This window comes from Emydura macquarii, unplaced genomic scaffold, assembly GCF_026122565.2.
Source record: "Emydura macquarii macquarii isolate MOO-44397 ecotype Brisbane River unplaced genomic scaffold, CSIRO-AGI_Emac_v2 contig_2205, whole genome shotgun sequence".
NCBI lineage: Eukaryota > Metazoa > Chordata > Testudines > Chelidae > Emydura > Emydura macquarii.
In genome coordinates, this window is record NW_027132342.1 from 26133523 (window position 1) to 26147218 (window position 13696).

General features: G+C 41.7%; 1 protein-coding gene across 2 annotated transcripts in view; it reads right to left on the reverse strand.

Moving 5' to 3' along the window:
* VEZT (vezatin, adherens junctions transmembrane protein) overlaps positions 1–13696 on the reverse strand; it is an 87247-nt gene that overhangs the window by 52815 nt on the left and 20736 nt on the right. For both annotated transcript variants that reach the window (XM_067559793.1, XM_067559792.1), the window contains exon 2: positions 8106–8240. In XM_067559793.1, the coding sequence (XP_067415894.1) occupies positions 8106–8240 (135 nt within the window). The remainder of the gene's footprint in view (positions 1–8105; positions 8241–13696) is intronic.

Here is a 13696-nt window from a genome sequence, read left to right on the forward strand (position 1 = left end):
TAGACACCGCATTGCTTACATTGACTGTTGCTGCCTTTCACCTGTCCCACAATGCCCCACACTGGCAGTTATATCGATGCAAGCACTCCTGGTGAGGAAGTGCACCGCTGGCACAAGGAGCATAGTGTGGAAATGTAAAACCGATTCCAATACTGCGGGCTGTATATCAATGTAATTTAGATTGACTTAGATTTTGTAGTGTGGACTTGCCCAATGAGTGCCTTTGAACCTTAAATAACCACAAGTGATCAGGATTTCTGCTCTAAGTCTCATCAAGGTCTAGTACCATTAGCAGCACATTGCCTGTAATTACCATGCTAAGCACAGCTCATTATTGTCTCAGAAGGAAGAGTGGCATTTATTTAATCTCGAATGCTACTTCCTGAAGCACACACAGATTCTTTGATGGGATTTCATTCAAGTACTCACACAGACTCCAATTCAGCAAAGTCCTTAAGCATGTGCTTCAAGTACAGCTTTGCTGAATCAGGGCAGGCTCAGCAGGACAAGGTAGCAAGATCTTTTTCCATCTCTGAACCACCACTTTCCCAATGAAGATATTTACTTTTTCTAAAATCTCAATGTATCCTGTAGGATCATATCTGATCAGGGTTTCTATTAGTCTGATCACCAGGCAAGAAAAATTCTTAGCTGTTAGTTCTTTTCTATGAGGCTCAGTAACACCACAGATTTTCAGATAACAATCTTTCCTTCACCAATCACTCAGGTGGCAGCTACAGGAAAATTAGCATTTTCTGTCATAACCCCATGCCCGAGGAGCATAATTCTCTTCTTTTCCAGGCAGTTAGATTCTTGCATCTAGCAGGACATACAGCCACAGGGAGGAGACTAGACCCAGATGCCACTGAAAGAGACCATGTAGCCTCTTGGAGGAAGAGTCAAGCTCTCGGAAAACAAAACTATTTCTCACACCTGGGTGTTTTGGAGGAGTCTTTTGCGACCTCACAGTTGTCCACCAACCCAAGTTCAGAAAGCTGGGAACACTATTATGTCTTCAATTGTTCATCTGGTTTTTTTTTTGTTTTTTTTTTTGTGGCGGTGGTAAATTGCATTTAATGTTTTTCATTTGAAAGCCATGCTGCTTTTATGGTACTTGTAAGTCACGATTACCCTACGGAACAGGATGGAAAAGAACAAGTGCATTGGTGCTCCTTCTGTAGATATACACAGTGAGCATCAATCACCATGTCTTTCTATTCCTCACGCAAGTACATATTTGTATTAAAGTAGCACTCATCCAAGACTAGGGCCCAAGTGAGCTAGGCACCGTAGTCCCTGCTCCCAAGGGCTCACAATCTATATACCCTACACAGCTAAAGGGTGAGAACCAGGAGGTATTAATGATCTCATTTTAAAAATGGGGAACCAAGGCACAGAGAAATTAAAAAAAATGATTTGTCCCAGTCACAGAGAAGTCATGGGCAGTGCTAGGAATTGAATCCAGCTCTCAAGTCCCAACCCAGTGTCTTAACCATAAGACCAACCATCCTCTCACCACGCACACGAACAGTAAATCAGTTCCCTTGTGAGATTTCACTGAAATGGGAAGGAGAAACAGAAATCAAAAGGACAGAAACAGATTTTCTGGCACCAGAGAGACAATTAAAAAGCGTTGATATTTCAAAGCCAGTACTGATTGCCAAGAATGGATTACATCAATTCCAAGTCTCAATATCCTATAACTCCAAATTATCATGTAGGTTTCTTCCATCCCTTCCCCACACTCCCTCATTTGGAAACTGAAACGAGACAAAGCAGACATAATTCTGGTGCTCAAGAGTTGCTCAGGTGAGCTTGATATACAGACATCCTACACTCACAGAACCTCTGACCTCAAGAGAACCCAAGATCAATTGCCTCTGTTGTTGACAACACCAAAAGGGGAGCTCCTGAACCAATAAAATGAATGAACTGTTTCAGAAGAGGTCAGGGTAGAAACAATACACTTCAGTAAAATGGTAAATTACATACATACACATGCAATCAGATTGCACAACTTTTCTGCCTTTGATAAGACCATGCACATAAGGGAAAGTAGTGTAGCTAACTAGAACCAACCTGTGCACTACCTCACAACAATGTACAGGTATCAGTCAATCAGATATAACTTTTTATTGACCTAATTTTCAATTAAGAAGAATTTTAATTAAAATAAATATCACAGCACAAAAGCAGATATAGGTCGGTTGACTGCAGGTGCACTCCAGATGCCTATAACTTTAAAGGGAAAACATAACTTCTGTGAAATTTCTAGAGGAGCAAGTCAGTCACAGATAGTGTCCTCAGTTTGACAGATTTGAAAACCAATGTAAATGGACACAATATATTCAGGAATCCTTTTAATGTTAAGTTAATTTAAAACAACATAATTCCTGAATTAGTGTCAGTCTATATATATTCCATGAGCACTGAAAAGCCAGCAGAGATTACTTCTAATTCATTAGCTAGCTAAATGAATGTTTACCAGAAAACAGCTCGTATATTAAATATAAATATATATATATTTTAATGAGATATTAAGATTGAGAAACCAGGCATTCAAGCGTGAAGAAATGCCAAAAGTTAAGCTCATTTCCACAACAATAAATCTGCCAATTGGCCTTACATGCTCTGCGGCACCTGGGACTGAAATTCTATAGCAAGATGCCCCAATTTCTGCTGCACACCAGTGCTGGGTTCTACAACCAACTGAAAATTTTGTGAGAACAGGAATGAGTGACAAAATGCAGCATTAACAGAATAAGGGAATTTTATTGAATTATGATTGTTTTTATTATGGTAGTGCCATAGTGTGCTAGAATCTATCAACACAGACTTCCATAGGAACTAAGGACCATTACAAAGCTCACCATCTTCTGCTTTAAGTGCAAGACACATTTCTTTGACCTTGCCTACTCTAACAAACATATGGCAACCTGTGTGTGTGTGTGTACTATAAATTAAATTTCAAAACAAAACAAGGCATAAATTCCCCGTACCCCCCACCCCTGGAGAGGATGACAGAACAAACACTTAACAGATGTTAATTATGCTGCTCAATGCATTATTGGAAGGTCTGCATATACTACAGTGATGACCATGGTTAAGGATATGATTCTCTCATGGAGATCATGGATTCCATGATTTTCCGGGACCTCCGGGACTTCTTCTGGGGCAGGGCTGGAGTAGCTGTCAGCTCCGGGACAGCCAGAGCAGCAGCTGCTAGAACACCTGATCAGCGGCCAGCCCTAAGTCAGCGGCCAGCCTAGCCAGAGCAGCAGCTGGGGTTAGGTCAGCCCCCCTGGGGCTGGAGCAGCAGTGGTCAGCCCCTGCCCCAGGAGCAGCGGTGGCGTTGGAGCAGCTGTAAGCCCCAGCAGCTCCGTTTGTCCACCCTCCTCCACGGTATTTTTAGTAAAGTCAGGGCAGGTTGTGGGCTGCCATGAAATTTTGTTTATTGCCCGCAACCTGTTCCTGACTTTTACTAAAAATACCCGTGACAGAATCTTAACCTTAACTATGGTATAAGATCTATGTAGACTAGAATAGATTTGATACCAATATGGTGTTATTAATTTACTTTAATTAAAGCCTGTTTTTGAATGTGTTTCCCAGACTTGCAATTTGTCATAAGATACACCACTGGTATACCACAAAAAGTAAGCTTTGGTCTACAAAACAATGCTAGTGTACACACTGCAATCACCCCCCTGCCGATACAACTACCCTCTTCTTTTGACAAAATAAAATCACCTTGATGAGAGGCATTGACCTTTTTTGGACAAATGTTTATCAACAAAGCACCTGTGTAGACACCGTGCTTGGTTATGTTGCAGGAAATGGCCACCAGGAAGTGTCTCACAATACCCATCCTGACCACTCTGGTCATCAGTTTGAACTCCACTGCTCTTCAGCCACCCATCACTCCTACTTTAAAGTTCTGGGAATTTTTGAAATTCCACTTCCTGCTTGGTCGGCCTGGAGTGCTCACATCATCTTCCCAGCTGAATATGGCAGCTCCATGCACCAAACCTTCTCCCGCTTGGAGCACACTGGAGCTATTGGACCTGATCGGCATTTGGGGAGTCAGTCATGCAGTCCCAGCTCCACTCTAGCCGTAAGAATATGATACCTATGGCCAGATTTCTTGAGCTGTGGTGGACAAGAGCTATGAATGAGCCATGCTGCAGTGCTGAGCAAAAATCAAGGAGCTGCGGCAGACCTACCAGAAGGTCAGGGAGGCAAACCGTTACTTCAGTGCAGAGCCAAAGAGCTGCCACTTCGATAAGGAGCTGGAAGCTATCCTCAGCGGCGACCTCATCTCCACCTGTGGATACCTCCATGATCCCAGGGCCAGTGGACACCAGAATGAACCCCGACAAAGAAGTCATTGATGAGGAGGTGGAGTTGGAAGACGACCTGGAGCTGGGGACTGATTCATTTGGTGAGGTGAGGAGTCAAGAGCTCTCCTCGACCCCAGAAGGTTGCAGCCAGTCCCAGCCCTTCAGCTCTGGCGTGCTGGATGCAGGAGAGATGTGCTCAGGTAAATGGTTTTTTGAATCGGATGCTGCTTGCGTATCTGAGGTAAATCTATCCTTTGGTTTTCTGCTTATAGATGTGGTTGAAGGGATAGAAATGCACAACAGTGGATGTGTATGCATGTGCTTCCCAGCCCCCTCTTCAGCTAGGCAGTGGGGCAGAGAAGCATGTTAATGCACACCAAGATTTCACAGGAATCCTCCAGAGAGATCTCAAGAAAACTTTCCTGGAGGTACTCTCAAATCTGCTGCCAAATGTTCCTTGGCAGAGCAGCTTTGTTCCTTCTGCCATTGAAGGAAACTTTGCTGCACCAATGGGTAAGCACTTGTGCAGGGACCAAAGTGGCACACAGGCAAGCAGCATAGGGACCTGGTTTGAAACTCCTTGCATGGAGGAGATGCACCTTAGCATCGCTGCTTACTCTGAGGACTGAGATATCGGCTTCTATGGCCCCCGCCTGCAGAAAATGGTGGTACAATTTACAATTTTGTCCCTCTTGACCTGCATCGAGACCTCAAACAACCTTCTGCCCGTAACCTCTTCCCCAAGTTTATGGCCTCTTCCAATCCCTCCAGGAAAAACTTCCATGCCCTGCTTCACCATGGAGCTGTGCACTTGCCAGGGGACAGTGAGAGACAGGTATATTTAAAGAGTCATTCATCAGTGCTGTTATTGCACTCACAATAATGCTACTATTCATTATTTATTGTGCTTCTACAGATGTGGCCTTGAGGGTCAAACATCCAACACCCGCCAAACAGCTGTGGCTGATAAGAAAAAGACCTCGGAGGAGCAAAGAGATGTTCCAAGAAATTCTCTGCTCCTTTGAGGTGAACAAGAAAGAAAAAAAAGGGCATGGAAACATATGGATCGCCAGGACAGAAAGGAAAAGGAGCGAGTGATAGAAGGTCATGAATGCATGATAAAAGCCATGAAGGAGCAAACAGAGCTGTTAAAGTCGCTAATCATGCTGCAGACTGAAATCATGCATGCTTGCCCCCTCTTGCAGCCAATACAGAACTGCCATCTGTGCCCTTCACAGACTCCCCCCAAACATGCCTACCAAAGTCCTGGCCCGTCTTGGTACCCCCTTCACTCCACCTTTTCAGACAGCTAGCAGAATGATAGCTGGACTTACACCCAATTGTGATAGCTCACACTGTCCCTCACCGCTTTCTCCCTTCCAGCCCCATTTTTGTGTTTGTTGTCAATTACTATTGTCAATTGTGTTTGTTGTCAATTAATAAAGACATAACATTTGAGGAATAAGCACTCTATTTGTCTCTTACACACGCTGGTTGCACCTCTCGTGCATACACAGTGCAAGCTGGATAGCCGTCAGCAGGACACATTGCTGTTTACAAAGACAACTTATTGAGGCTCATTGTCAAAAGAGTGCCTCAAGGCCTTCCTGATTTGATTAGCCCCCTGTTGTGCCCCTCTAACAGCCCTGGCATCAGGCTGCTTACAGTCACCTACAAGGCGATCCGCCTCTGTGCTCCAGCGAGGGGCAAACTTTTCATCCTTAGTTTCACGTAAATTATGGAGCACACAGAAGGTGGCTATAACCATGGGAATATTGTCCTACCATAAAGGCATCTCCAGCGAGATTTTAATTTGCCAAATGCACATTCAAAAGTCATTCGGCACCTGTTCAGCCTATTATTGAAACACTCCTTGCTGCTATGCAGGTTGCCTGTATAAGGCTTCATGAGCCATGGCATTAAGGGGTAAGGCTGGGTCTCCCAGGATCACTATGGGCATTTCAACATCTCCCACTGGAATTTTTTGGTTTGGAAAGAAAGTCCCTGCTTGCAGCTTTCTGTACAGCCCCGTGTTCCTAAAGATGCATGCATCATGCACCTTCCCTGACCAACCCACGTTGATGTCGGTGAAATGCCCACGGTGAGCCACAAGCACCTGCAGTACCATAGAAAAATATCCCTTTCTGTTTATGTACTTCGTCGCAAGATGGTCTGGGACCAAAATTGGGATATGCGTGCCATCTATCTCCCCACCACACTTAGAGAATCCCATCGCTGCAACATTGCCCAGAGTCACAGTCCTTCATATCAGAATGCAATTAATGACCCTGCACACTTGCTAAAACACAATGCAAATGGTGGATTTCCTGACTCCAAACTGATTAGTGATCAACCTGTAGCAATCTGGACTTGCCATTTTTCACATGGTGATCACCACATGATTCTCCACTAAGAGGGCATTTCTCATTCTGGTGTCATTATGCAGGGCAGGGGCAAGCTCTGCACAGAGTGCCATGAAGGTGGCTTTGCGCATTCGAAAGTTCTTCAGCCACTGCTCATCAACCCAGACTTGCATAATGACACGATCCCATCACTCAGTGCTCGTCTCACGTGCCCAAAAGTGGCGGTTCGCTATGTGCAGATGCTCTATGAATGCAAATAGTAATGTGGTGGTGTTCATTTGCATGGCACAGAACAGGTCAGGCTCCTCGGCTTCCAGTTCCGATTGGGCAGTCATGATATACTGCCTGACCAGCCATGATGTGTTCAGAACACTGACAGTAACAGCAGAGAGCACTGCAGGATCCATCCTTTCAGATAGAGATGGTGGTGCTCAGGAAACGGAGCCATTAAAAAATTCTGTGAAACACAGTCGGAAACCAAAGAATGACAGGATAGAAATCAGTGCATCATGGGTTGTAGAGCCTGCACCCATGATGCTCTGCAGCCCCACAACTCCAAGTAGCACAAAGTGGTGAATTGCACAATGGGAGAGCTGCCCACAATGCCCTGCTCTTAATGTCGATGCTAGAGCACCGAGTGTGGATGCGCTTTGGCGACACAGCGAGTGCTGTGTGTACGTGCGCCAGCACTGTGATTGCAGCGTTTTTTTATTACTGCTGTAACTTGTGTCAACAAAATTTTCTAGTGTAGACAAGGCCTTAGAGTGTTTTAAGTAACTTCGGGTGCAGTAAGAGACATTGTGCTCTCTGTACATAATCAAAAGGAGCCACGGCTGACAACAACCACTGATCCTCCCTGTCCTATTCTCAACTAAGGCTGAAAATGGTTTGGCCCCTACTATAGGGCAATTAGGCCAAACCACTGAAACACTCATTACAGAATGTGTGCCCATAAGAAGAAGTTAGGAACATCAGTCACTCTTCTGTCTTCACAAACTAATGTGGTTCTAGTGTCTTAGGGACAACTGTCACTTTACTTCTACTTTCCAGCAAGAAGTCCCATCTGCTGTATATTTTGCTACATATTAAGTGGTGTTTAGCAGCTCAACACATGAGAAAAGCTGGAAACTTTTCAGACTGTATTAATCCTATATTAGATTACTATGCAATTATCTGATAAATAATATAATTTATAGCTCTTTAAAAATTTGCTGTGAAAGTCTCATGCTTCTCCAGTACATTTAAATCCTGAGCGGCATCTCCTCAGCCTCAAACTATATTGGCAGACAGGCAAGATGAGGCAGCTATTAGTTTTAATAACTTTTTATATAGCAAGAGTTTAAATAATGTCTGTGATTTTATATATTTTTAACATAGCTTCAAGGCCAAGGTGAATGCTCACTTTCTGGGTGGTATGGGTATCTTGTTCTTGTTGCCCCTCCTCTGCTGTGCACTGTTCTGTCTTCTGCGATACAGGTGAACATATTTCAAAATCTGTATGGCCCAAATCCTGCAAATACTGGTAAAGTGGAGAATTCTGAAAGAGAATTAAAAAAGAAAGTGAGACCAAATGGCCTCTTTAGCACTTCCCAAAAAGAAAAGCCATGATTACAATATGCACAAATACAGTCAAACCACACAACTGCCTGTGAAGTACACAATGGGAAGAAAACTCAGTTTTCATAGTCAGGATCATCACACATAGAGTACATCGTAAGTGTAGGAGGGCTGGGGAATGGATAGGAAGTATCCAGCAAAATAAGTGTTAAGGACGTAAAAACGTTTTACTGCACACACATAATATTATTTGCTAAGCCACATATTTTAACATTCACACAAACATAAAAATGCCTGTTTTCCAACACTCTCAAAGATATTACACCAAAGAGCTGTAGTGAGGTCTCAGAATGCTAATACTTAGATACTTTAAGCACTTATATACAATAGAATGGAGTTTGAAACTGAAACTACAGATGTTAAATATAAGTGAATGACAAAGCATCACAATTTTTTTTAATACTGCGTTTGTTCACTTGATAATTTGTAAGATTCATTTATTTGCAATGTGTACCCCAGACATCACCGCAAATTAATGAGGTTCTATTCTATCATATGCATTTGTATACATGCAGCAGATGGGTAAAATAAGTTTTAATAGGAGACTGTATGCAATCTATAGTATGAATCTCAAGGCAGATGGGTCTACAGTGCTAATGTTTATTCCTGCTTCGTGAAAGAAAAACATGCATATAAGTTTCCAGGATAGTTCGTACATGATCATAGAAAAAGAGATGAAAAAGTTGTGCAAGTTCATCGAGTCCATCACCTGCCAAAGCAATACGTTACCACATGCATGCATGTGAATCTCAATGTCAAACAACTTCCTTTTTACTGTTTCAAGCAAAATGAAATGTGTAATAGCAGAAAAGCCAAATTTTTACTTTTCCCTTGTTTCCCTTTCAGTAATGTTTTCCTTGTCCCACTTGCCCATAAGGAGATGGGTGTTGGATAGGGCTGGGTAGCATTGGTGTGAGACACTGCTGGCGATTCAGTTTGTGGTTGATTAATTTCTACTATATTTAAGTTTTCATTTGGTTATTTGATTTAATTTGGGGCAACTGATGGGTTTATTTGTGCATTTTTAAAAGACTATCAAGGGTGCCCGAACTGCTTGGATGCTCTTTTACTATAGCTCAGTAAGAAAGTGAGTAATTTATACTCTGCACTCTTTCCATCTGAAACAAACCTCAAACAAACTACGGTCCAAACACCAAAGAAATAAAACTCATAGCAATCTTATGAAGCAGGTATGTTTTATTTTACAAAAGCGAGAAACTGATGGAGAGAAAGGCTAAGCCCTAAGTCACACAGGAGTTTGTGGTAGAACCAGGAATACCACTCACATCACCACTTTTCCAATCATGTGCTTTAGCTGCAAAGCCATCCTTCCCTTTTTAAGGTATTAGTGCTTCTTGCAATAGAACACGACAATTTTTTTTTTTTTTAAACCATGGGTTTTTAAAGATGTGTCACTTTAAGAAATAAAGCTCCTGTGTCCATGAAAATTTTTTAGCAATAAAGACTACTAGAAAAAGGTAGGGAATTATAGGAGTAGAATATTTTATGAATGCTTTTCAATATAATCCATTTAAAATTTATAATTTCCTTCCTTTCATCGGTACCACAAACTAGAATTGCTTAATAATTGTTATTTGTTACTATTTACAGTATACCAATTAAAGTTGACACTTTTCAGTAGAAACACATTCCTGTATAAACAGCAAAGAACAGCAGATGAATATTTTGTTAACTAACAGTGACCATAAGATAATTAGGTGAAGAAAAAGAAAAGCCACCTGGGAGATTGTGAAGTTGTGGATATTTTAGCTTACTCCAGTCCCTCTTTTGCAGAAAGTACCTAAGAAAAGGTCTTAACTTTGGAAGACCCTACACTTGGCTATATCAACCTCGCTTATATTGATAGTGGTCTAGCCAGGGGGAAATAAAAAAAAAAAAAGAAGTATTTCTTTAGATACTCATATGGTTCAGAATACAGCAAACATAAGAACGGCCATACTGCATCAGACCAACAGTTAACCTAGTCCAGTACCTTGTCTTCTGACAGCGGCCAATGCCTGGTGCTATAAAGGAATGAACAGAACAGGCAACCATCAAGTGATTCATCACCTGTCATCCACTCCCAACACCCAGAGCATGGGGTTGCATCCCTGACCATCATGGCTAATATAGCCATTGATGGACCTAACCTCCAAGAATTTATCTCATTCTTTTTTTAACTCAATTATGCTTTTAGCCTTCACAATATCCCCTGGCAATAAGTTCCACAGGTTGACTGTGTATTGTGTGAAGTAGCACTTCCTTTTGTTAGTTTTAAACCTGCTACTTTGTAATTTAATTGGGTAAGCCCAATTACTGTGTTATTTGAAGGAGTAAATAACATTTCATTATTCACTTTCTCCATGTCATTCATGATTTTATAGATCTCTATCATATCCCCCCTTAGTCATCTCTTTTCCAAGCTGAAAAGTCCCAATCTTTTTAATCTCTCCACATATAAAAGCTGTTCCAATACCTTAGTAATATTTGTTGCCCTTCTCTATACCTTTTTCAATTCTAATATATATATTTTTGAGATGGGGTGAGCAGAACTGCACACACTATTCAAAGTGTGGGCATACCATGGATTTATAGAGTGGCATTATGATATTTTCTGTCTTCTTATCTATCCTTTTCCCAATGGTTCCTAACATTGTCAGCTTTTTTGACTGCTGCTGCACATTGAAAGAATGTTTTCAGAGAACTAACTAAATGACACTAAGATCTTTTTCTTGAGTGTTAACAGCTAATCTAGATCCCTTAATTTTGTATGTATAGTTAGGGTTATGTTTTCCAGTGTGCATTACTTTTCATTTATCAACACTGAATTTTATCTGCCATTTTGTTGCCCAGTCACACAAATCTTTAAATCCTAAGTGTTAAAAAATTTAATTTGTAACATTTTGGTTTTTATGCTTAAAACATAGATAGAAGAGAGTACGTGAATATCTGACCCATAAGGGTTTCACTAAGTAAGCAGAAATAATATCCTCAGGGTAAAATCAACCAATCTTCTACAGTCACTGCCTGTAGAAATACATAAAATCTCTTACATACTAGATTTCACATAGCCAATACCTGAGAAAAGAAAAACTAACTTAAAAACTGTGTTGCCTTTATCCTCAAACTCAACAACAGAATTGTTCTTTACTCCAGTTCAAGACAGACTTGAAGGAAAGGAGATTTATAGGAGCTTTGAGACTGTTCACTAAACATAACATGGCCTTGAGCTCCTCTAAGGCTGGTCTACACTAGAGAGTTTTGTTGACCAAAGTCAGCTTTGTTAACCAAAGTCACTGCAATCAACCCCCACCCAACAAAACTGCCCTGTTTTTTCGACAAAATAAAACCACCTCTACGAGACATGTAAGGCTTTTGTCAGCCTAGTTAGGGCAATGCAGTGTCAATGAAGAGAGTGTGTCTCCTTACATCACCGCTCCAAGAAAGCCCATGCTGGGGCTGCTGCAACTCAGGGTGGCTGGTTCTGGCTCCAGCTGGAACTCAGCCATGTCAATTTCACAGCTCAGTTGTGTAATTGACAAGGCTGCCCCTGCAGGGAGCAGGTTGAGAAGCTCCCTGACTTCTCACCCAGCAGGGAGCAGGAACCAGTGGCCCAGGCTGCTGGTCTCTACTCTAGGCTGGAAGCCGGGGCCAGAAGTCCGGGTGCTTCTCCACCTACTCCCCGACGGGGCAGCCTTATCAATTACATGGCTGCCGGTTCCAGAGGAGAGCAGGGAACGGAGAAGCCCTGGGCAGCTCCTGGCAGGAAAAGGGGATGGGAGAAGTCCCCTGTGGCTTCCCCTGGCTCCCAGCTTGCACCATGGAGTGGGGGAATGGGGGGGGGGGGACGGACACCAGCCCACAGGGAACCCGGGAGCTTGTGGGCTCCTAGCAAGGAGCTGAGAGACAGGGCTCTCAGCTCCCCACACTGCCCTTTAGATTGGTGGAAGTGCTTCTGGTGAGGATGCACTCCACTAACCCAAGGAAGGCAGTATGGCCATCAACCACCACTGTATAGGTCAACTTATTTTTTAAGTTGAGACAAGGCCTAAATATATTTCATTAAAAGAGAAACAATCTTGAATAGCTTAGATAACTATTCATTTTTATTCCTCCAAGTATTTCACAATATTCCACACCTATATCATGTTAGAGAGAAAAATAAGTCAACTCCCTGCCCCCTTTTTCCCCTATCCTTTGCAAAGAGCCTCAAAATGACCTTAGGTGAAAGGGGCTATTGAAATCATCATGTAAAAATCATTTAGTAAGTGACAAAAACATGAAGCATATTCTATTACATCTTTCTAGAGACTTTTTTTTTAAAATGTAGATGTTTCAGATTCATAACATTCATCGTCATTAAGCAAAGAATGAATCCTATTTCAACTCTTCAGCAAAAAGTTCCACTGCAGTAAGGTGTATTTATTAAAAGTTTCCTTAAAATAGCAGAAAAAAGCCCTGCTGAAACAAATATAGTAAAATACTTATTACAATTCATTCACAACACTGATTATGGAGGAAAATTTACTACGGGGAAAGTCAGGTAGACATGTCAGCAGTAAGAGGCCAGAACTGTTCTCCAATCTCAAAACTAATATTTTACCAAGTAAAAGGTGCATATAGTCTTGGAAGTTTGTGTATGCCAGTGGCTCTGAATCTTTCCAGACTACTGTATCCCTTTCAGGAGTCTGATTTGTTTTGAGTACCTCCAAGTTTCACCTCACTTAAAATCTACTTGATTACAAAAATCAGACAAAAAATACAAAAGGGTTACAGCACTACTGAAAAATTGTTTACTTTCTCATTTTTACCATATAATTATAAAATAAATTAATTGGAATATACATGTTGTACTTACATTTCAGTATATAGCACAGTAAAAACAAGTAATTGTTTGTATGAAATTTTAGTTTGTACTGACTTTGCTGGTGCTTTCTATGTAGTCTGTTGTAAAATTAGGCAAATATCAAGATGAGTTGACATACCCTGGAACACCTCTGCGTACCCCCTGGAGTACATGTACTCTAATTTGAGAACCACTGGTGTATCTGTGCAGAGATTCACACATCTCTGCACCAGCTATGGGAAACTGACTCAAGACCTAGATAAATCTTTGAAGTAAACTATTGTATTAATTGCCATTAACTACTGCTAGCATAACATCTGAAGCAAGTCAAGAAGAACAAGATTAAAATACCACTACCATTGTTGGTACATGATTTGCAACTTCAAAAGACTTCTTGCCATTTAGCAAACACCTCAGTCACGGTTTCTTTACAAATAACTACTTGCTGTTATACAGTCTAGGTCTATAACATGGGTAGCTAACTTCCATTTCCAAAGAACTGACTGAGTCACTGGCATCATTTAAAGCAA